At 42.0% G+C, this 24,452-nt stretch overlaps 1 protein-coding gene across 1 annotated transcript in view; it reads left to right on the top strand.

The window, feature by feature from the left end:
* ZUP1 (zinc finger containing ubiquitin peptidase 1) overlaps positions 1 to 24,452 on the top strand; it is a gene marked incomplete in the record, with an annotated part of 497,787 nt that overhangs the window by 227,206 nt on the left and 246,129 nt on the right. Inside the window, 1 exon segment of the mRNA XM_044063659.1 lies at positions 21,711 to 21,820. Within this exon segment, the coding sequence (XP_043919594.1) occupies positions 21,711 to 21,820 (110 nt within the window).

Below are 24,452 nucleotides of genomic sequence, written 5' to 3' on the forward strand. Positions count from 1 at the left end.
AAAACATGCAGCCAACGTCATTACCTCAGTCTTTCTTGCCATGCACTGCCCGAAGTAGAAGCAGTTCCAAGTGCCGGTCGGCTGACTCCTGAAATTTTCGTTTTCGAGTTTCAGAACTGAAGTCTTCAACTTAAAGCTAAGTACCCCGTTGAGGAAACTTTTTCTTGCTCCTTACCAATGTCAGTAAAAGTTAATAATTGCATTACTTGTGGAAAGAAAATACCTCAAAGATTTTCATCTGTACTGTATTCCTTGCCTAGGCCCTGACCACGATGTACCTTGCTGTCGGTTTTGTGCTTTATTTAATCAGCGCACTATCCGTCTTCGTACATTTTTGCCTCTAAATATTTCGGTTCTCAGTTTAATTATCCAGAAATGACGTTGGTTAGCCATCCGACTACCGGAATTTCGAAAAAACACAAAGATAAAGACAGAGACAGGCCGTTGAGGTCCAAAACTGCCGATGACGCTTCTCCTAAGCCAGTCGCCAGTTCGCCGTTACTCAGTGAGGCGCTTTCGCAGCCCCTGATACCCACTACTTCTGACTCACAGGCCTGTACTGAGACCCATTCAGAGTCCAGTATGCCGCGAGATACATCAGCTATGGAACCCGCGGATGTCTCTACCTTGGATGTGTCCGGAGCCGCTGTGCAGGCACCGGCTTCTGAGGGTGTATTCAGGCCTACAGACTTGCATATCAAACCAACTCCACCTTCAATACTACGGCCTAAATCTCGATCTATGTCAAAAAAAACTATGCCCAGACCACATGTTCAGGCCCCTATACCTAAAAAATAAATGATCAAAATGGCTGAAGACCTAATTACTCTAATCAGGGGTAGTCAAACCCCCCCCCCCCTTCTAAGAGGCCTAGGCCTGAGCTTTACTATGACTTTTCTGATCAGGACTCTATTTCTTCGGACTCTTCTAATGACCTGGATTTGTCCATACCTGCTTATGAGGATTCTGATGTAGAGGATTCCATTCCCTCTGCTTCCCCCCCAGAGGATTTCTCTTTTGGTGAAACTTGACATACCTTAAGGGAGCATTTCCACTGGGAAAGTCAGGAATTCTCTGATTCAAAAAAGAGACTTAGGGATTTTCTTCTTTTACCTCAGCATAGGCCTTTGGCTATACCTCCTGTACTAGACATTGTGGATGATGTGTTTTCGGAATCCAGTATGGCCCCTGATTCCCTGCCTCCAGCACCTTGTAAACCTGACAGATATTACAGGGTACCCGAGTCCCACAAGTTCCTTTTCAAAAATCCTATTGCAGATCCTGGAAACATTTCTCAAGGGCCTAAGGGCATTAAGGCTTCTACTGCTAAAAATCCTATTCCTTCTGATCAGGGTTGCCAGACGTCCCTATTTGGGCGGGACTGTCCCGAGATCAGCAGCCTGATCCCGAGTCCTGCACTGCCGGTTTAAATCCCGGGCAGCCTCCGCTTTGTTTTGATTGGCCCGTATACCGGCATACGGGCCAATCAAAAATCGCTAAACACGGAGCTTCTTGTGTTTAATGTGGAAGTTCCGCATTAAACAGAAGAAGCTCCGTGTTTAGCGATTTTTGATTGCCTGTATGCCGGTATATGGGCCAATCAAAAAATCGCAAAACAGAGCTACTTCTGTGTAATGTGGAACTGCAATATTTCGCATTAAACAGAAGTAGCTCTGTGTTTATTTATTTTTGATTGGCCCGGGCCAATCAAATAAAAAATAAACACAGAGCTACTTCTGTTTAAAGACGTGGAAGACCTTTTTTGGCAACCCTGCTTCTGATAGAGACTCCAAGGTGCTGAATAGATGGAGTAAAAAGGTTTATACTTCTGCAATCTTGGCTATCAGGGCTTTAAACTGCCAATTTCATATGTTAAAATATCAACAGCATATTACTGGATTGCTTAAACAGAAAATGATGTTGATTTCTGATTGTGTGGAAAATAAAGATTTACAGGATTTATTGCATTCTGCTGAACAAGTTGGAAAACATACTTTGCAATATGTTTTGATTCTTTAGAGGCCTCTTGCAGGGCTGCTGTTACTGGGTCTGTGCTTAGAAGGCATGCTTGGCTTAAGGAGCAATCTCTGCCTGATCATGTTAAAGCAAAATTGTTGGATGCTACTTTAAATCAGGACCGCCTGTTTGGCAATAAGGCTGTAGAAGTTTAAGAAAAGATGGAAGATAAAGCTAAATCTATGCAAACTGTGAAAGATTTCTTACAAGTGCAACCTCCTAGATTTATTAGGCACTGGCCTACTAAGAATTGGTCATTTCCAGCTCCTCTTGAGCCAAATCCCGACACATCAAAAACACCAGGTTTCAGTCCCAAGAGACTCTCAGACCTAAGCAATGAGAGGTCTCCACTTCCAAATCTGGAAATAACAAGACACCCCACTATGGTAAACAGTCTCAATGACTTTCCTTTAAAATTACTAAGCACTTACCTTTAAGCCACCCTTTTGCAGGGAAAGATTGCTCTTCATGCAAAAAACTGGGAACTCATAACCTGGGACAAATGGGTTTTAAATATAGTGTCCCAGGGATACAGATTTCATTTCCACACGTTGCCAACACCAAATGGGTGGCCAGACCTGCCCCCAAATCAGTGGGCAGAGGTTCAGAAACAAGTACTTTCCCTGTTAAACATGGGGGCTATTCAACTGGTACCAGACGAGGAAAAGGGACAAGGTTTCTATTGCAGACTTTTCCTGGTACCCAGAAAAGACAAAACATGGCATCCAGTTCTGGACCTGTGTACTCTAAACACCTTTCCGGACATTCCAAAATTTAAGATGCTGTCTCTACACCAGTTACTTCCTATGCTAGACAAAGATGCCTGGTTGGCAGCTCTAGATTTAAAAGAAGCTTACCTGCATATCCCAATCAGGGAATCTTGCAGAAGATACCTACACTTCAAAGCGGGCTACTTGCATTATCAGTTCTCTGCACTGCCCTTTGGCTTGTCTACTGTGCCCAGGGTATTCACAAAGTGCCAGGCTCCAGTAATTGCATTTTGCAGGCAAAGAAATATTCAAATATACCCATATGTGGACGATTGCCTAATTCAGGCAGAAAACCAGGCCATACTTCTAAATCATCTGGCGTTTGTAAAAAGGGTTCTAACTTGTCTAGGGTGCACCATAAATGAAAAGAAATCACAACTGGTACCCTCTCAACAAATAGCATTCCTGGGTGCAAGCTTGAATACAACTGCCCAGATGTCTTTCCTCACGCCAGAGAAGCAAATTCATTTGGTAACTTATTTCAAACAAGTGGCCACAAAAACCCTGCTGTCTGCAAGACAAATACTGCAAGCCTTGGAGTTCATGGCCTCCTGCATTCTTCTAATTCCATATGCAAGACTGCATATGAGGAAAGTACAGTGGTACTTAAAAAGTCCATGGAGTCAACATTATCACAGCCTGGAAAGAATGATTCCTATCATACCTTGTCTATGCCTGGAGTTCCTATGGTGGGCAGAGGCCTGCCACCAAAACAAGGAACTACCATTCACACTACCCCCTGCCACCCAAACCCTAACTACAGATGCATCAGTCTATGCATGGGGGGCTCATCTGGCAGGGAAGTGCATTCAGGGCAAATGGAACCCAAATCAAATGCACCTACATATCAATCAAAAAGAAATTTTAGCTGTACAGAATGTTCTGACAGCCTTCAAGGACTACATTCATCCAGGACAACTTATGGTAAAGACAGACAACACCACAATTATGTGGTACATAAGCACATAAGCAAGGGGTACACATTCCTACCCCCTCTACAGACTAGCCATGGCATTGTGGAACATGGCCTTGAGCTGCCAAGTGCATCTACAAGCTCAATTCCTGCCAGGAAAACTGAATACACTGGCAGACGAACTAAGCAGAAATCTCATGGACCCACACAAGTGGAAACTGGAACCACGGATTTTCAACATGTTGACAAGCAAATGGGGATGCCCAGACATAGATCTATTTGCCTCCCCCCCAGAACTACCAGTTGGACATATTTTGCACAAGGACTCCTCACAAAAAAGCCTGGAAAGTGGATGCTCTGTCCTTCAGCTGGAAAAAACTATCAGTTTACGCCTTTCCCCTTCTGCCTCTGCTCTTCAAAGTTCTGCTAAAAGTCAAACAGGACAAACCAAAACTTATTTTGATTGCTCCAGACTGGCCACGCCAACACTGGTACCCACTCTTGCTCAGTGTGTCACAAATATCTCCATGGCACCTGCCTCAGACACCCTCCTTACTGTTTCAGCAGGAGAAACAAATTCTGCACCCTCAGCTACCAACATTGAACCTTGCAGCTTGGCTAATCACTTAAATTCACCTTACCATCCCCAGCAAACCTGTGATGGATGTCATCTTGGAGGCGAGAAGACCTAGTACTAGAACATCTTATGCTGATAAATGGAAAAGATTCTGTGCTTGGAATCAGTCTCAAGGAATGAGCACAACAGCACCCAATTTACCTCCGATTTTGCAATACTTAACTGAGATGTTTCACAAGGGCCTGTCTTTTTCCTCTATTAAAATCCAGCTCATAATAACATAGAACTTCCCCTCTTCTCTCATCCTTTGCTCAAGTAGTTCCTCAGAGGGGCCAAAAACTTGAGACCACCCAGGAGAGCTCCAACCCCTGCCTGGGACCTTAACTTTGTATTGGAGAAACTCACTTTACCTCCTTTCAAGCCAGCTGCTACTGCAGACTTAAATTTTCTTTCTTGTAAAACAGCTTTCCTTCTAGCAATCACTTTAGCTAGAAGGGTATCTGAGTTACAGGCCCTTATGGCAGTGGAGCCTTTCATTATCTTTCATGCGGACAGGGTGTCCCTCAGGACCAATCCATCCTTCATGCCCAAGGTGGTATCCAGTGTGGCTCTTAATCAGTCCATTCATTTGCCAACTTTCTTTCCCAAACCACAGGACAAAGGGGAACGGATTCTGCATTCATTGGATGTACACAGACAATTTAGATTCTACTTGGACAGGACTAAAACTCGAAGAAAATCTGAACAACTGCTGGTAGCATTTGCTGCAGGGGAAGAGGGAAAGGCCATTTCAAAACAAACCGTATCTAAGTGGATAAGCCATTGCATTCATTTCTGCTATAAGCACCATGGAAAACCTATCCCTCAGGGGATCAGATCTCATTCCACCAGGGCTGCATCTACTTCTGCAGCCTTTCTCAGGGGTGTTCCTCCCAGGGATATTCTAGAAGCTGCTACCTGGAGTTCAATTCATACTTTCACCAAGCATTATCATTTACCAATTTTCTGTAAATCCAGCGCTGGCTTTGCCACTGCTGTCTTGCAGGGCCTTATAGCTGGTCCTAATGCTGTATAAATCCATCCTCCCAACCATAGCTTTGGGAATCTACCCAAATGTAATGACTGCAACAGTGAAACACGAAGAATATAGTACAGTTGTGTACACTTACCGTAAATGTAGATGTTCAAGTGTATTCACTGTTGCAGTTCTGGTTCCCCCCCTCCAGCCCCCTTCTCTCTCTCTCTCCTCTATGTGTATATTACTCACCCCTTGCAGGGGTATTGGTATTGGTATTTACTTTTTACTGGTGGTGATTTTCCCGCCATAGCAGAAATACTAAGACTCTGGTATTAGGGCCGACTGAGGGCTACCTGCAGGCAGATAACCCAAGTGTGACGACTGCAACAGTGAATACACTCAAACATCTACATTTATGGTTAAGTGCACACAACTGTACTTTCTGCTTATTTATTATAGGAATGTACATCTGGGCCTCTTCCCTGGTAGCATTTTTTAGTATTACTATAGTTGTTTATTTATTTATTTTTTGCAGTCGTGTACATACCTCACATCTTCTAATGTGTTGCAAACTTAAGCAAATTGTAGTTGTATTTTTGTTGGCTTGACTGTGTGTACCTGACTGACAAGTTATGACAAAGGAGTGGTCCTGACAACTTGCAATGCAGCTTTATCATACCACTCTAATAGTAAAACTGACACTGGGCATAAAATATGAATTATTTCTAATTTTATGTAGGTAAATGTTATTTTATATTTTTGAAAACCTTTCTTTTTGTTGTAAATTTGCAATTTGTATGACAGGAGCCACAATCCATTTACCACAGAACTGTGTCAATTCCTCGAAAAAGGGCACTCCTCACAGCCTACTACAAACGTATATAAACACAGATGCAAAGCTCTTTGTTTATATATTCTTGAAGTGTAACCTGATATTAAGAAAGCATTTATTTTTTGTGCTGTATGCATTGCCATGTTTGTTGCTTAGCTGAAGGCCTTGTGTACCATACATGTTAAACCATGCCATGTATGATGCATAATCAGCAGTATTCCTTAGTAATCATAAGCAGGTAGGCTTATTAGAGACTAAAGAAATGTTGATTTATTCCTTAGCCCTGATTCTGCTTAACACCATGAAACGTTATCAGCTTCTGCAACAGAGAATAGCATCACGAGATGCATTAGCCAGATAATTAAGATGCCTAATGACACTACAGAACGGCATATGTGCAGTGTGTTAAGGGCTGGTATTAGTGAATGGAACTATTACATGGCTATGAGCTGTAACATAATGTATATATTCACACAGAGTTGCTCACAGCATGTACAGCATTTTAAAGAAGGTACATATTGCAACAATGCATACACAGAGTCAAACTTCTGTAATATTGTAATACATAGATTAACATGATTCTTCTATAGGGTTCCATAACTGCTCACACTTCTTATATTCAGCTTCTCTTTATTTCTGCTTTTCTGAAAACCTTTTATATTTTTGACTTAATTTTTTCCCTTGCAAATCTGTTCAGTGCATTAACGTATTCTCCTTTATTAGCAGATAATCCCTACAACACCATTATGGTTTCCAGTATTTCATCATTGTCATAACTGTCTAAACCACTTATCATGTCGAGAGTTACAGTGTTAGTAATAGGAGCAAGACAAATCATATGTCCCTATCCTAAGCAGCAGGCTCCAGCTTATCCTTTTGGATCCCTAGACATTCTGAGGTGAGCTGAAAGATACATTTCCTAAATCTCCTTTGTCTTCTCTAGGATCTCCTCCCAATGGGCTGTGTCTGATATTTCTTTCATAGGCACTGTTCCCATGGGCCTTCCACAAAATGCACCCAGATTACCTCTGATGATTCCTGTCAACATGAATGAAGAAGAGTGGCCATACTCTGAAGTCTTACCAGGTTGTCAAGATTTTCGCAGTGTCACTGAGTGTAGGCTGAGAAGGAACCCCATTTCTGCCACTTGTATCCAATGTTTTATCCTTGTGGTTTCTACTAATTGTTTGTGATCATAGGTGAACATGGCAAAATCTATTGATAAATTGAGGGCTTCATCCTGTTGGCTCTTACATTACCACTATAGTCTGGTACAATACCTGCATCATTGCACCCATCCACTGCTCAGCCTCCTGATCCTTTCTACCCTCACATGTGAACAAGACTCCAGAATATATTTTTTGTCTATAGAAATGGGGATTGTCTTTAGGGCCCCATGACAGTGTGTCATCTGCTGTCTGTCCTCCTCCTAGCTCAATTGCTGCTTCTACCCCAGTCATCTTCTATACTTCCAACCAAGGCTGCTGGCCCCTGTCATACTGGCATTTAGCCAGCTGGGCCAACAAAATTGGGAGGCAGTAAAGGTAGGCAGGGCTGCATTGTCATCACCACTGCCTTTAGAGATATGGGATTGACAGATGGAAGTTGGACCCTTTCTTTCTCACCATGCAAGGAAGATCACCTGTTAGAGTTGTACAGTGGGCATAATGTGAGTTGATATGCTCTGCCTCTGCAGTGACACATCACTCAAGAACTACTCCCCTTGCTTCTACCTCTGTCTGCTGCCTTCCCTTATAATGATCCCTGTCATGACATCAAAACACTTCCTTGCATGTTGCTGTGCCTTAATTCCTTTCTTTCTCCGATTTTCAGAGCCAAAGTATCTAATTGAACCCAGGTTCACTGGTGGTTAAACTCTGCTAGTGGCTTTGTCTAATCATTCTTGAGACTTTATTCCAGCTTCTAGCTAGCCTAGTCTGGAAGAAATTACCATCAACCTTATTGTACTACAGGATGATCATATGTGAAGCAGTTTTCCTTATTTGGAAGTTGTGTGAACTATTGTCCCTACTGTGACAGCTAATTGTTCACTGTGTGAACATTTGTAGAACTGAGTTAATTTTTCTCTATGCATCATACAATGAGTACAACATAAACACAAGGGTGACAGCCTCATAAAGTATGGGAGAAGTACATTTAGTAAAAACAATTCTGAATCCTTTCTTAACTATGCCCAGATGGTATAATTGAAGAGGACTGCACAATATTATCTTTGATCCTAAGCAGTGTCTTAAATAGAGGAGTCATAACTGTAAGGTGATAACTTAATTTTTCTGTATCTTCTAACTTTTTTATATCTCCTACTTTATTTGTACTTAATTTCTTTCACCACCACAAAATACTCAACACAAAAAATACACAAAACACTATAAGTTAAGTCCATACCATTACCCAATATCTGTAAATTGGGTCATACATCCTAACCCATGTCCAGACTTGTGTAATCCCTCTGCATACCCTTCTCACAGTAATTCTAACTTTGCATTACAGAAACCAGCAAAAATTTCAGACTTACACATTTACATTATAAACCTTTGTAGCATATGTAATGAAATCCCTGAATTCCACACATGGATTGCCCATCTCTCATCTAGTATTATCATGGCTACAGAAACCTGGTTTAAACGTAATACAAAAAATTGAGGAAATACTTCCACCTGGCTGTAATATCCTTGTACTAAATATTGTCTACCAAAACCATCTGGACATCTCCCTATATCCAAGCAGCCACCCACTACTCAAAAATGCAGAAATTATCTTCGTAGTTAAACGTAAGAAAAACGTCTGCATTATAGGTATACACATTCTGCCAGGTAAGAGTATCGAGACTGATGAAGAGGGCCCTTACGAACATCCCATATCAAAATTATACTAGGAGACTTCAACATCAATTAGCAAAAGGTATGTTATTCTCAGTGAGTGAAAATAAAATCAATATTTGTTATTTGGTTTCCTTTGTGCACCAAAAGGGGGTTATTATGGTCGTAACTTGTGGGATAATTAGACCACTTGGAAAATGATATATAATTCTGCAAATACTTTTTTGTTTTTTTTCCTACTGATAAAGTTTGTGTTGCTTATCAGTAAGTACTTCTGCAGAGAAGTGGTAAATAATGTAATATGATCTCATACATGCCATGAAGTTAAAATTATATAAAATTTACAGTTTTCATAATGTATGCTACTGAAACAAATGCTTTCAGTCACTAAAATATGCAGGAAGCTCTTGGGATTTCCTCTAAGCTTAGCTATTACATATTGATTCTAATGAAGACTGTACTTGAGATATTTATTAATGTCCAACTCTAGCTAATTCTGAACCCTCCTCATTGCTATGTTTGCTTTGTGCATCCAGAAGTTTCTGTGCTTTTGACCTCTGCTTACAGCTTTTGCTATTGCTGTTATTGTTTTGGGGCTTGGTATGTGAATTAAAGGTTTTTAATTAAGATATTGAACTTTTATTCTAAGCAATAACATTAGTGCTCTTCACTGGAAGTTCCTTATACTTGTTTCATTGATGCTGTTAACCACCTAATCCGATGTATTGTTTCATCTGATTCAACACTGTGCCAAAGCTTTGGAGCCAAGAGCTCTGACTCCTCCCCTACCCACAATTCCTCTGACCTGCCTGAACTACCTCAGATCTTGTTTGCCACCTGTGAAAGCCAAACATGTGGACCAAAAGCTCTCCCATAAATCTCTATAAGTGAATGCTTTTTTCTTTCTCCCTCTTAAAAAATAGTTAATAAGCTAGGATTTTCTGGTTATTTGGAGTAGTCATACAGAGAGTAAGTGTGTTTTCTCTATATATTTTTGAGTTTTTCTGCTGCGTGTGCTTGTGTGTTTGCGCAAGTTACTGTTGATAGAATTGCATAGATTTAGATTACAGTTTTTTATAGTAGTTATACTCAGTGTAGTTGGTTGTTATGTTCCCAAGCTTCACAAAATGTCTGTTTCTGCAGGCATAAAACACACCCACACTCCCAGTGTGTATACTGCTTGGGGCCTTCGCAGCTTCAAGCTTCTTGCTCAACCTGCACTGCCTTTGGCTCCAGAGTCCTTCAAGGGCATAAAAAGAAACTTATAATGAAAGACTTCTTTTCCCCCAACAGGGGGTATATAATGTCCTCAGAACCTAAGACATCCACTACTTCTTCACCCTCCAAAAAAAAACATAATGAGAAAAATAAATCTAAAGAAAGGGAGGGAAAAAAAAAGTAAAGAAAACTGAGCTGCCTGAAGATCGTCAGGCGAGAACCAAGAAGAGATCTCCCGACCCCATAGTTGTTGCAGGTCTGGCACCAAAGTTTCCCAGACAGCTGGATCTGATTGTTTCTTGGATCCAGACTCTGTCTCCAAAGCCTACCTTTACTCTGGCTCCAATGCTCCATTCACCAATTTTGCAGAAAGGACTTTCAAAGCCAGCTTCAGTAGCTTCTTCTAGATCTGTCCATTTTCTAGAAGTCTCACAGAGTTTGAAGTCGACTGGATGATAAGAGTTCTTTAAACATAGTTTCAGATGGGAGTCCTCTCATTTTTGTACCTGAGGAAGGATCTGGGATCAGTCCCTCCCTCACTGACTGTTCAGTCTTCTCAGCTTCCTACTCTATCCCCATTTTCAGTGGTGGTGTATATTGAATACAGCCTTCCCGCAGTACCAGTCCCAGAGTCGACAGCACTCGAACTGTGACATCTCTCATTCGCTCAACTCCAGTGCTTTTGGTTCCAGCAGAGTCTCGGAACCAGGGAGTTTGTGTCAGGGCTCCAGCTGTAGAGTTGACCCGAGACTTTTGGAAGCTTTGCTGCTACTCTGGGGCTTGGCACTCGACATTTCTGTTCCAAGGTCCTTATCGAGGATTTCAGTCATTGGATTCGAGGGGGCTTCAGATTTTTCTAATTTGCCTGGCTCTTCTTTGGCTCCAGGGGCTGAGTCAGCTTTCGAGGCTATGGAGAGGACCTTGGCTGGACCAAGATGACTGATTCTTTCCCAGAGATCTGATTCATCCAGACTCCCTTTGCAGACTGTACTCTCCGTTTCTCATTCCAGAGACTACTCAACCCTCTAATTCCTTGTTCATTTCCAATGTGTCTCCTTCAGGTTTTCCAGAGCACACTCCCCAGACATGCCTTGTAAGAGGAAGCATATTGAGTCCTGTCCTGAGTCTGTCACCAAAGACACTGACTTAGATGAGGGAGAAGGTTCCCCAAGATCCCCTTGACAACATCTCTTTCAGGGACATCCTGGAATTGATGAAACAGCGTGGGGGATGGCCCACCAAAGCCCCTTCTGATGAGTAAGTGTTTCTTGAAGCTTTTGTGTCCGGCCCTTCAGTGTTCTGGGTGGTCCCTCCTACCACCCCTTTAGTCAACCTTCGTTATTCAGAAAGCTTGGAAGGAGCTTGCTGTGTCAGAATCCATCCCTAAAAAGCCAGATAGAATTTTTGGCTGCACCAAGGGATAGGGAGTTCTGGGCTAAGGGTTCCTATAGATGCTATAGTGCTAGCAGCAGCCACAAAAAAGTAACTGTTTGTTTGAGGTGAGTTCCTCTGTTCATCCCTCTAAAAGGGATGTTAGGGCTTTGGACTTTTTGGACTTATTGGGGAAATGGACATATGCTTTAGACACTTTCTCTATTTGAGCACAGAATAATATGGCTCACATGACACATTTCCAGAGGGATTTAATAAAGGAACTCTCAAGTTCTCTAGTTGATAACTTACCAGTGGATGCCCAAAAAAAACCACTGGAGTCCCAGTTGTCAACCCTACAATCTACTGTGAATGTATCCATGAGACTACTTTCCAGTGCAGCAGATGGCGCAGCTGGTACTGTCATTATGATGTGTCATCATGCCTGGATACGGCTGTCCGACTTTGTGGAAAGTTTCAAAATATCCTTCATCAATACCACATGTGATGATTACACTTTGTTGGGACCAAAGGTTAAGGACATGCTTACCAGAAGTGAACAGGACAGTAAGACGTTGTCTGCTGCTGGAATCTATTTTCCAACCCTTCCGAGATCCTTTCACAAGAATCTGAGAGGAGGGAGAAAACTCTGGTTCAAGAAATCTCAAGTGTTTTACCAGGACACGTCTAGAGACAGGCCTCCCAGAGGCAGAGGTGGAGTTAGTTTCACAGCATGTCACCCTAGAGGCAGTCCATAAAATCAAGGTTTCTGTGGTCTTTTCACAAGGACACCTTTCATAGGATCATAGGAGGTTACTAGGCTATACCTAGTCCTGGGCCCTTACAAGCCTAACCAAGAGTTTATCCCCAAAATAGAAACCTCAGTCAGCACCTGTTGCCCCTGTCTGTGAGGGACACAGGTGGAACCCCTGGGACAAATTTGTGGTTTTCCATCCACTCATCAAGGTTGCGGTTGAAGAAGGTTAGCAAGGTACTCTGATGTGTATGAGAAGTCTATTCCAGAGACGGGGCAGCCTCTGGGAGTGAAAACTGAATCTCCAGCAGGTTTTATTGATATCGCATATTAGATTTAGCCCTTTTGAGTGGGCAATGCGTGAGGAGTTAGACTTAAGGATATGGAGCATCTCTAGTAGGGCAGGGTCCAAGATTGCTTTGAAGGTGAAACACAGATCACCTCTGAGCAATCTGTACGATACTGAGTAGAATGATAGCGATTTGAGCCTGTCAGCATAGGACAGGTGTTGGAGGCCATGGATTCTCTTTGTGAGATTTCTCTGGCCTTTTCAGTTGGTGCAGGTGTTTGGAGAGGTACATACCAAATGGGGCATTATACTCAATTATTTCGTAATGAGGTAGGAGTACAGAGAGGTAATAACCTTCCTTTTTCTGGAAGCAATCCTTTTACTTATGAGATGAATCAAATAAAAGGCTTTTCTGACCACTGCCACTACATGATGGTCGAATGCAAGATAATTGTCAACCTGTGTACCCAGGTCTCTCACCGCAGGTTGTGTGCTTAGGGGGTTGCCATTGATGTGGTAATCAGTAGGGGCCGTGTTTTTGCCAAATGGTATGATACATTTTTTTGTGTTTAACTTAAAGCCATGACTTTGGCACCAGCCATTTGTTGCTGTGAGGCCCTCTTGCAGTATGTTAACTTCATCTGGGGAGTCAGTGACAGCACCCAACTTATAGTCGTCTACAAACTTGGTCTGCCACAGGACTTTTGTCTTTGCCTGGACCTCTGAGATGTGGATGCCAGGCAGTAGACGTCCCAGGACAGATCCTTTGGGAACACTACTAGTGACAGGTATGCTATTGGAGGTGGAGGCACCTATTTTGACCCTGTGGGTCCTACTGGTGAGCTAGTTGGCCACCCACCTGATGAGATAGGGATTTATGCCAAGTTGTGTTAGCTTTTTGATGATGCCCAAGTGGAGGATTGTGCCAAAGGCTTTGGCCAAGTCAAGGTAAGCTGTATGTACTGACTTTCCCCTCGTCCAGGGCCTTGGTGACAGTCTCAAAGAAGTTAACCAGGTTCAACAGGTAAGATCTGCCTTTGATGAATCCAAACTAGGTGGGGTCAAGTGCTTAGAGATGGCCTATGTCCTTGTTTATGAGATCCATAATAATTCGCTCCATTGCTTTACAGATCAGACTTGTCAAGCTAATGGGGTGATAGTTACCAGGGTCAGTAATGGCATTACCTTTGTGCAAGGGGATGACAATGGCAGCTCTTCACTCTGCTGGAAGGAAGCTTGTACTTAGGTTGTGGTTGAGTAGGGTCCTCAATGGAGAAGCTAGTTCTTGCTGAAGATGGTGCAGAATACAGCTTGGGATACTATCAGGCCCCATGGAAGCTGTGTTCTTTGCCTTGGATAGGGCCTTTAACACTTGATCTATGGAGTTATGAGATGTGGGACAAGTATCGGGAATGTTGAATGGGCCTTTGGGGGGGTGAAGTTAGCCAACCTGCTAGCTGATATGTTCAGCAATAAGTTAACAGGATCATTGTAAGTGGAACCATTAAGTACTAATTCGGAACAAACCTGAGCTTTGCCATGGAGTTTCCTGACGTAACTGAAGAAGGCTTTGTAGTTTCCGTTTGTTTCAGAGACTAGTTTTGATTCATAATTGGCTTTGGAGGCTTTTACTAGTGGGCTAATTTGCTTGTTGAGGCTAAGGAGGAAGTTTTTCCAATTTGGAATTTGTTCCTTTTTACCCTTGGATGACAGTTTCTTCCTTTTGTTGTAAAGACTGTTGATATGGGATGGCGACCAGACAAGTTTGTGTTTCCTTGAGGAGCAGGTTTTAGTTCTGTTGGGTATGGCTGAGTCCACGCAGTTGTACAGGTGCTTACAAACTGCTTTGCCATACTGTTCAGCATAGTTGTCTGCATCCTATGAGGGGGGGGTAGTGGTGTGAAGCTACTGATACCCTCTCTTAGTAGGTTGTAGTCAGCCTTTGAGAAGTTTTGTAGCTAGTTACGGATGTGTGTGGGGGGGGTGTTGGGCAGGATAGAAACTTCAAATTAGACAGACCGATGAGCTGATCCTACCAGGGAAGAACATACAATGGGAGTGGTGCAGCAGTCACCCATGTTGGTGAGAACCAAATCCAGAATGTTATTTCCCCTTGTGGGGGATGAGACAAGCTGCTCTAATACGCAAGAATTGATGAAGCCAAGAAATTGTTGGGTGAGTGCATTAATGCAGGAATAGTTCACCCAGACTGTGGTGGGGTAGTTGAAGTCACCAAGGATCAGGGTGTTAGGGGGTACCTTGATGGAGTCAAGTAAGTCCAGCTAGGAGGATTGGGTTTCCTGAGTCATGGGGGGGGGGTCTGTAGCTGGCTATAACTTGGATGGGTGTCTTGCCTACTCAATTGCACCTGGAGTAGTTTCAGTGCATCATGCTGGCAAACCAGTCTGGAGATGTGCCTGTCTTTTATGAATATAAAGACTCCACCACCCTTAGTCTTCCCAGCCTCATTTTGGGGTTGGAATGTGTGGAATGAGGTATTGCCTGGTAAAGCAGGGGTGCTCTCCACAGCCCTGAACCAACTTTCTGTGACCGCACAGACATTAGCATCTTCCAGTGTGAGGAGAGCCTCCAGTAAGTGCATTTTAGGTTAAGGCTCTTAGTGTTAAGCAGCATGACCTTCAATTTGCTTTTTGACAGATCTTTTATGTTGGAAGATTTGTCTTTGGGGCATTGCCTAAAAAGGGCACAATGGAGGAGTAAAAGCCTTGGCCTGGACCCGGAATCATAGGGGTGACAGGTGGAGGCCATCTCTGGCAAAGCATTGAGGCCTGTCAACCATGTCATCCCAAGCAGACAGATACTGGATCCACTTGGAATAACACCAGAAACTAAGCTAATTGTTGAAGTCCATTATTTTTTGTTGGTATTGTGGTATAATTCTTGGTGAAGGTAGAATGCTGCTTAGGGCTAGGGTCATACCTGCCTGGGACACATACTCTGAGAGCTCAATCATGTCTCTGTTTGTATAGTCCAGGGAAATACATCTCAAGTCATTCACACCAACATGTCTCAGATAGTTAACACCCACATGGACAATGACAGAGTCATATTTTGTACCTGTTGTGGAGAGATTTAAGTGCATGCATAATGTGGCAGATTCTGGCACCTGACAGACAACTGACCATGGCCTTCTCCTTTTTGAGCCTGTTGAGGGTGACATCGGGGGTGTCTCACTATCGAGTATTCAATGACCAGTATGTTTGGTTTATTGTTATGCCATATGGGTTGTGTTGGTTTATTAAGCCTTATGGGCTGTGTTTGTGAGACACTGGTGTGTTGTCTGCTGTGTGTGATGTATTTGGTGTTGTGTGTGGAATGTTTGTGAGTGTGTTCTGAAGGTCTCTGCTGTTTAGACAAGTTTTTATTGAGGACCTCTGCATAGGAGGGTGTGTGTTGTGCTTGGTTATGTGATGTGGGTGGTGTGGTGTTTGTACTGGCAATCTACTCTTTGTCAGTTGTACTGACTATGGCGTAAGAGAGCATGCATTCCAGGTTACTGATGTAGATGGATTTCTCGCAAGTAGAGGAATCATGTGCTAGGAGAAGAGGGCTGTCAATGAAGATTAGGCAGTTGCTACACTGTCTCAGTATGCCAATGACGACCAGGCTGGCAAGAGAAATTCCAGACATAGTGTTATAATACTTGGAAGGACTTATGGAGAGAGAGTTTTAATAAGGGTTTGTCCACAAGAGTGTAGACCCCAAAAACCTTCTTAAATGTAAAATAACTGGCCTGACGCCCAAGTGCTAAAAACAAAAGTAAGAGGCTTAGAATAACAGATAAATTTACTCGGGCAACTGACCTGCAGTAATAAGTGCAGCAGAGTAAAAGCACTTGAACACTTATGGGCAAGAAGCAAAGCTAAATAATTTATTTATTTAACATTTGTTAACAGGGAAAATCCGACTTGGAACAAAGCCAATTTTCAGCGGAGGCCCAGGGAGAAATGTTCCAGACACATGTCTTTGTAACTTGGGAGGAAACCGGAGCACCCAGAGGAAACCCACATGAACACAGGGAGGACATAGACTCCACACAGAAGGAATCCCAGCTGAGAATCGAACCGGAGAACCTCTTGCTGTGAGGCGACAATGCTACCACTGCTCTACTGCACCATCCAAATAAGTAAGGTAATAAAGTAGGAAGAACACAATCACAGTAAAAGCAGCTAAATAAAGTGTACATTTTTTTTGTTAAGTGGAGAGGGTGGAAACAGAAGATAATTCAAGATTAAGAAACTAGGGAGGTTGGCCTTCCCAAATGCACTCTCTGTACACAGTAGTGTCCAGTAGTAGCTTTCCAGCATCCTTGAATGCTTTCCCATCTGCTGCACTCTGGAGGAAGTTGGGGGTCACTTCTCATGCACACTAGCCTGGCACTACATAACTCAAGATTCATGGGTGCTAGGGATCATATGCAGAGGTTATACAATTCCCTTTTTAGAACCCCCAAGGATAAAACGAAAGATTGCCAACATTCCACCCAGTCAGTTAGTCTGCAGCAACAGAAGTTCAGAAATTGCTGGTGAAATGAGTCATCCATCTGGTCTCCCAAGACTAGTTAGTTTCCAGACTCTATTCAACATTCTTTTTAGTTCCAAAAAAGATAGGGGACCTGAGACCAATTTTGTATCTCAGCGAATTAAAGCAATTTGTACAACTGACAAAATTCCAGATGGTCACGATACAGTCCATTCTGCCTCTTCTGAGAAAGGATGATTGGATGTGCTCCGTAGATCTCAAAGATGACTACTGTCACTTAAATATCGAGAAGTAGTCTTTCTGTCTCGCCACAACCCCCCTCACCCGGTGTTCATCAGGGTAATGGCAGTGGTAATAGTCTTTCTCAGGCTTCAAGGGATCCAAGTTTTCCCATATCTAGATGATTGGCTTTTAACCGATACCTCCAAGCATATACTTCTGACACACCAGTCATTCCTGCTAGAACTATTATCCACCCTGGGTATTTACATCAATGTAAAGAAAAGCAAATTACAGCCTACTCAATTCATAGGCTGCTAGATAGACACTGTCCTTCAAATAGCAAAGCTACCCCTCAGTGTGGATCAGATCAATCAGATCTGTTGCTCTTCAGGTAAAAAATCACCCCACCACCTGACTCGACTGATATTAATACTTCTACGGTTAATGGCTTCCTCATAGTGATGGTCCTATTAGCCAGATGCCACATCTACAGTGGAGCTTAGCAGTACAGTGGTCCCAGAGAGTTCATCTCCTCCACCACAAAATTTGTCTCACACAGATCTGCAAGAACCATATCCAGTGGTGGATAACTCTAATTCAGTCACTGTGGGCAGACATTTCTCTCCTGCTATACCCAAAGCCACAGTTACCATGGATGGCTCCCTTTTAGGGTTGGGGGGCAAGTTTGAAAGGAAAATAGTCCAATGAACATAGCCTGTGATAGAGGCCAGCCTTCATATCAGTGTCTTGAAGTTAAGAGCAGTTCTCCTTTCATTGCAGGCTCTTCAGAGCTACCTCCCAAGATTGTGATTGTTATATACTCAGACAACATGTCAGTAGTTTGGTACATGAACAAACAAGGTGGAACCAGTTCATGGCATCTTTGCTGAAAAGCCTTGAGAGTCTGGGAATGGGCAATGTCTTCCAACAGCTTTCTAGTAGCAATATATATTCCTGAGGCTTCCAATATCCTAGCGGACAAGATGAGCAGAATGGTATTACTGCCTCATGAGTGGTCTCTCAACGTATCAGTGGCAACAAAGATCTTCAGCCATTGGGTCCAACTTTGCTGCAACCCCTTTGCTTCTCACTTAAATAACAAATGCAGAAGTTACTTTGCGTCATCCCTCCAAAGGGACAGTTGCCAAGAGATGCTGTAGTCCATCCTTTAACTCCCAGGTCTCCTTTACACATTTTCCCCCATTCCACTTATTCTCCAGTTCATCCAGAAAGCAATGGAGTACAAGACCAAAGTACTCCTCATTGCCCCCTTCTGGCCTTCACAGGTATGATTCTCCTTTTTTTTTTGGCCTCACATAGTTCACCCACCGTAGGTGCTGGATCCATTCCTGCATCTCCTCACACACCACTCGGGGATGCCTCTACTGGACCTACAGAGTCTAAAATTGACTATATGATTTCTCCAGTTCTAACATTTGACAGAGATGCCAGACTTTCTTTCTCAGTAGTACGAATTATTTTGTCCTCTTAAAGGAGTTCTACTAAAAAGACTTGGAAGAGCAAACAGAAATGTTTTTTCTAGCTGGGTGTCTGGTAACGGTTTAGAGCTATTTTCACCACATCTTCCAAAAATCATTAGATTCCTTTCAGAACTTATGTCCAGATTGTAGTTATTTGACAATTAAAGTACAATCGGCAGACATCTCAAACTTTCACATTGGTTTTAATAATACTTATTGCTTCTGTCAATACCTCTAAGGCCTTTTTGAAGGGAACCTTTTGTTGAGGCCTCTAGTGCATGATCCAGTCCCTCCCTGAGACATAACCATTTTGCTACAGTCGTTAATTTAGAAACCCTTCAAACTTGCAGCATCCACAAATATGACATTTCTATCCTGGAAGACTATTTTTGGTTGCTGTCACCTCTGCCAAATGAGTATCAGAACTTCAATCACTTTCATACAAGGCTCCCTGGCTGATCTTTCATAAAGGTAGACTATCATTGAGGGCAAACCCTTCCTTTCTTCCAAAATCAAATTTAAATCAGCAAATTGATTTGCCAGTTTTCTTCCCCAATTTCTGAAATAAAGGGGAACATATATTGCATATGTTAGATGTTCAAAGACAACTAAAGTTTTACCTCTATTGTACCGAGATTTTTCCGAAAATAGACTAGACCAATTCTCCATATCTTTTTCCAAGAAAAAGTTATCTGTTTCTAAAGTTATTCTTTCGAAGTGACTAGCTAATTGCATCTTCTTTGTCTGTAATTCACTAGTTATGTTTGAACACTCAGGACCTAAAGTGCATCCTACACCAGCTGTGGCAACATCTACAGCCTTTACTAGATGAGTTCCAACCAGTGACAGTTGTACAGCAGCAACTTGGTCATCAACTCACACTTTTGTATCTCACTATAAATTAGATGTACACTCCAGGGTGTGCACATCCTCGGTTCTGCCATTCTCAGGAATTTCCTTCCTTGAGACCACCCAGGTACCCATTGGGAGGCTTGGGAATCTGTCCCACATGTTGACTCAAATGAAAAAAGACAATGTTGGCTACCAAAGTTATGTACTTACCATAATGATAGATCCATGTTGTCTTCTTTTCATCTGGTTGAACTTCCATCTCACCTTCACCCTACCAAAATTGTCATTCTACTTTTAGGGAGCAGCCAGATATCATTTAGACCATGGCTGATACCATACACTCCTCACAGCTTTAGTGCTTTCTCCCTTTTTCTGTCTATCCTATTAAACAATTGGATGTGTGTGTGTGTGTGTGTGTGTGTGTGTGTGTGTGTGTGTGTGTGTGTGTGTGTGTGTGTGTGTGTGGGTAGGCAGGACTGGAATTGTGGGTAGGGGAGGAGAAAGAGCTCTTGGATCCAAAGCTTTGGCCCAAGGTACCAAGGTCAGATTTGGATGGATCCAACTACCTACATGTTGAACCAGATGAAAAGAAGGCAACACAGATCTATCATTATGGTGAGTACATAACTTTCGTATATCTTACTGTTATATGTAACAGAACTCTGTCTTTATTTTGAACTGTAAATTTGCTGTTTTGCTCCAGAGATCACTTAACTGGCTCTTGGTTTGAATATTTAGCTGTTTTGAAAAGTAACCCTGCATCTAAATGAAGATGCTGCTAGGGCAGAGAATTGTTAAAGAAGGTGTATTTTTCACTATCTAGTAAATGGGAGTTAACCAGGTGACACAGGATTTTTTTCTTCAATCCTTTTTTCCCCCACTCTGCCTGCCAGCCATCAAGCCCTCCCCACTTTTGACTCAAACCTACCTATTCATTCACTAACAGTGAGGAATTCTCAGATCTGCTAGGTTGAGAGCTGTGTAGAGACATTGTTCAAAAAGTCAGTGGATGAGTCTGTGCCTTTTCTTGAAATCTCACCAGTGAGTTTGTGTACGTTCTTATCCCCACCCTGGATGGGCGGTAACCAGCTACCCACATCACCACAGAGATTCACTGTGCCCTGCCCCTGTGAATGCACACTCCCATGCATGTGCAAATGAGGGCTATCACCAGGCAGTGGCTTGGTGAACTTTACGCCTGCACCTTGGATGCCTACTGTAACACAGATCCTCCTTCAAGAGATTGTCGGAGTATATGTACTGCTGTGCCCCCCCCCCAGAATGAGCACACCCAGCCTCCCAGTCTAATGGCGTCAACTGCAGGAGCTGCTAATCAGATGCCAAGCATGTGGGCTGTAGTCTGTGCTTTACCCCTCTATTCTATCATAGCTGGCAAGTGACTTGAAGTTTATTCTACTAGACTGCTTCCTCAGATGACTCTTCCAGTGGTATTCATTTTCTCACCATTTGCCTATCTGATATGAGACATACTTACTTTTTCCGGAGTGTGCACCTTTAAAATCACAAGTCAAGTTACCTGCTTTGAGGTGCTTAACCTGTTGTTTTAGAGTTTAAACTTCTGTATGTAATTCTGCAGATGTTTGCATGGGTGTGTGTAGTGTGATGAAGCTACATTGTTGGAATTATGGGTCATTTTAGGCAGATGCTTTTCACTGAACGATACAGCCCATGAGACCTGTTTTGACCAAGATCATATAGGTGTCATTGCTGGCATGCAAAGATTTGCTGTCTTGTGGCATGGTCGAGCAAGTGCCATTGAATTAGTTCAGACGTTGCTTTTAAGGCTTTGCATGACTTTGTTGTCCTTGCCATTGCTTTCTTAGTGTGAGTACATTCAAGTTGCAGTACATAGTCACAGTTTGGTTTGTAATTTAAATATTAAATTGTTTAAGGACCAACTCCATGTTTAATATGCTGTCGTAGTGAGACAGAGTAGCTGTTTTTTTTTCAGATGGAAAATGAAAAAAATTACTTCTGTAGAAAATGCACATTTATAGAGTAACCAATTCCTTTTTTAAATAAACTGCATTTAGAGCATAGTCAGGCTGACCAAGAAGTTGCTAAAATGCTTCAGGAAGAGGAGGAGCAATATGCAAGGTCTGAACAAGCAGTGCAGGAGAAGGAAGAATTTCAAAAACTGAAGGTATGCCTAACATGATATTTCTAAGGGTGCTGTCTGTCTGTCTTCATGTCTGTATGCATTGAGTTTTCATTGTGTTCAGTCAACATGTTCATTATAGTATTATTAATTAATTTGTTGAGCATTTTAAATTGCATGCAGATTTTTTATTGCGTAGGACAATGAAGGTGTGCTTCCAAAAAACATGCATTGTAGACCTCCAGACCCCCCTCCCCAACCATTCACAACATTTTTGTTTAATTTCTTCATCATTCATAGTCTAACCTGTGGCAGAGGCAGTACATCTGCCATGATCCCATTTAGGTGAGGGTCCTGGAGTGTTCACTTCTGTAGCTTCTGATGTAGGGCCACACTTATCAGCCACTTGTTTCCTGAAACTGTAAAGCAAGCTCTCAGAAAGTTGATCTTTCCTAATCTGGATAGCCATTCAACTACCCAAGTCTTTTATAAAGACCTGATTCACATTCATTGCTCCCTACATCTGTATGAATTGGGCATTTTTAATTGCCTGCAAAGTTGTTGTATTGTTACAAACTGGGGTTTGCATAGCAGTAGCATGCAACTTAATTAAAAAGCTGTCACAAAATGACTTCATAACAAAAGTAAAATTATGCGACTTTCCAAGTGCAGTAGCAGGTGCTTAGCTTAGTTTTATGCTGAACAGAGCTACTGCATGTCTGTACTTCTGAGCATGTGCACAACAATCTGTGTTAGCAGTTAAAAGTAATCATTGTGTGTGTGTGTGTACGTTTATGCACACACGAATATTTTATATATATATCTATATATATCTATATATATATATATATATATATATATATATATTTATATAAAAACAAGCAATATGTCTGTGTGTATGTATGATATGTGGGAGAGCTGGAGTGTTAAAAATGAAATATATTGTACTGTAGGTTTAGAGAAGGAGTTTTACCTTGACTCCTCAACTGGGTTCCCTTATCCTGTATTATTGGATGTTTTGTCTATTAAACAAGACAAGTACTCCAGTGTATTAAATGCATCTGTTGCCCCTGTTTTTCATTCATTTCAGAGATGCATAAGATTTTAGGTAATTTTTATGACTGGATTGCCTTGTGAGTGGCTGTCCACCCTAGTTTTGAGGTACTTATTAATCTTTTTTAAGAGTCAGTTAACATTGTTAATATACTTTAGTACTATAGTGATGGCTGTGTTAAGATGTGCTAGTTGTGTGGCTTAGTTTATTTTTTATGTAATGTAATTGTAATTTAAATAGCTAGAATCAGGCTATGTCTGCTGTAGTGGTGCAGCCGTTAGCGTTGCCGCCTCACAGCAAGAGGTTCTCTGGTTCGATCCTCTCCTGGGGTGCCTTCTGTGCAGAGTCTGCATGTACTCCCTGTGGTTGCATGGGTTTCCTCCGGGTGCTCCGGTTTCCTCCCACATCCCAAAGACATGCTGTAGGTGGATTGGACACCCTAAACTGGCCCTAGACATGAGTGCGTGCGTGCATGTGCATGCCTTCTCTGGAAGGTTGGGTGCCAGGCTGGCAACTCGACACCGTAAAAAAACTCCACTGCCAATCATGAGCGGACAGGTGATCCACTATGGCAACCACTAATTGGGAAAAAGCTGGAAGAAGAAGAATCAGGACTTCTTTTGCCAGTATTGCTGTTTTTCCATTTGACTAGTTACGCAGCACTTAGTATTTTATATGCGTTATGCAGCACTTAGTATTTTATATGCTTTTTAATAATGAATGTTCATTTCTAACAGATTGATTTAGGTTGCCATTTATTATATGAGGTTGTGTTTGACTGTGTAGTGCATGAAGTTACTTTGTATATATTCAATAAAGCAAATAAGAATATGATCCATGACTTACTTGTTTTTCTTTTAGTTTAATTTTATTTACTTTTTTCTTCTTTTGGATAAGCAGAGATTTAGGTTTTTCAGGTGAACTTGGATGTTTGATGTTTTGTGTGCTTGTGTGTTCACATGCATTGTAATGCTCTTTTATTGCAGTTTTAGTGAGTAGCACAAGTATATCAGGTTTAGAGGAATTGTAATAGCTTTCATAATACACCATAAATGTTGATATACATGTGATGATGTGCCAAGAATAAGTAAATAAATAAATACTGTGTGTACCAGCTATGTATTATCGCACCCCTTATCATGATCTGCTTTTAGAATGCATGCACATGATGTGTACACACACACCGCACACACATATGTATAAGTATGAGTGTATGACACTTCTTCATGTACTCATATAAATGAAATTCAACAGATTGAACAGTTTTGCTTGATTTTCACAAAAAAAAAAAAAAAATAGTACATCTGATGTAAATCTTCATCCATTCTTTACTGATAGGACTTTGGTTCCAACCACGGAACCAACTCGGTCAATATACAAGTTTGCGCCAGCCAAAAACTCTCGAGTCAGGTCCTACCCATAGTGCCCCACTTCTCCTTTCTCCAGATCTCGTTTGCTGCATACTTTTGAAGACAGGCCAAGCCAGCTGTCTCAGCTAAGTGATGGCATTTTTTTTATATATACGTTGTTAAATCTTTTCTAGCCTTTCATTTTTCTTAGCGATAGTATTCTCTCTGTTTCTACACTTCATCTATGACCTTTTTCTCTTCTTTCCTACCGTTT

Source organism: Protopterus annectens, chromosome 1.part0 (genome assembly GCF_019279795.1).
Source record: "Protopterus annectens isolate FY-2018-M chromosome 1.part0, PAN1.0, whole genome shotgun sequence".
Lineage (NCBI taxonomy): Eukaryota > Metazoa > Chordata > Ceratodontiformes > Protopteridae > Protopterus > Protopterus annectens.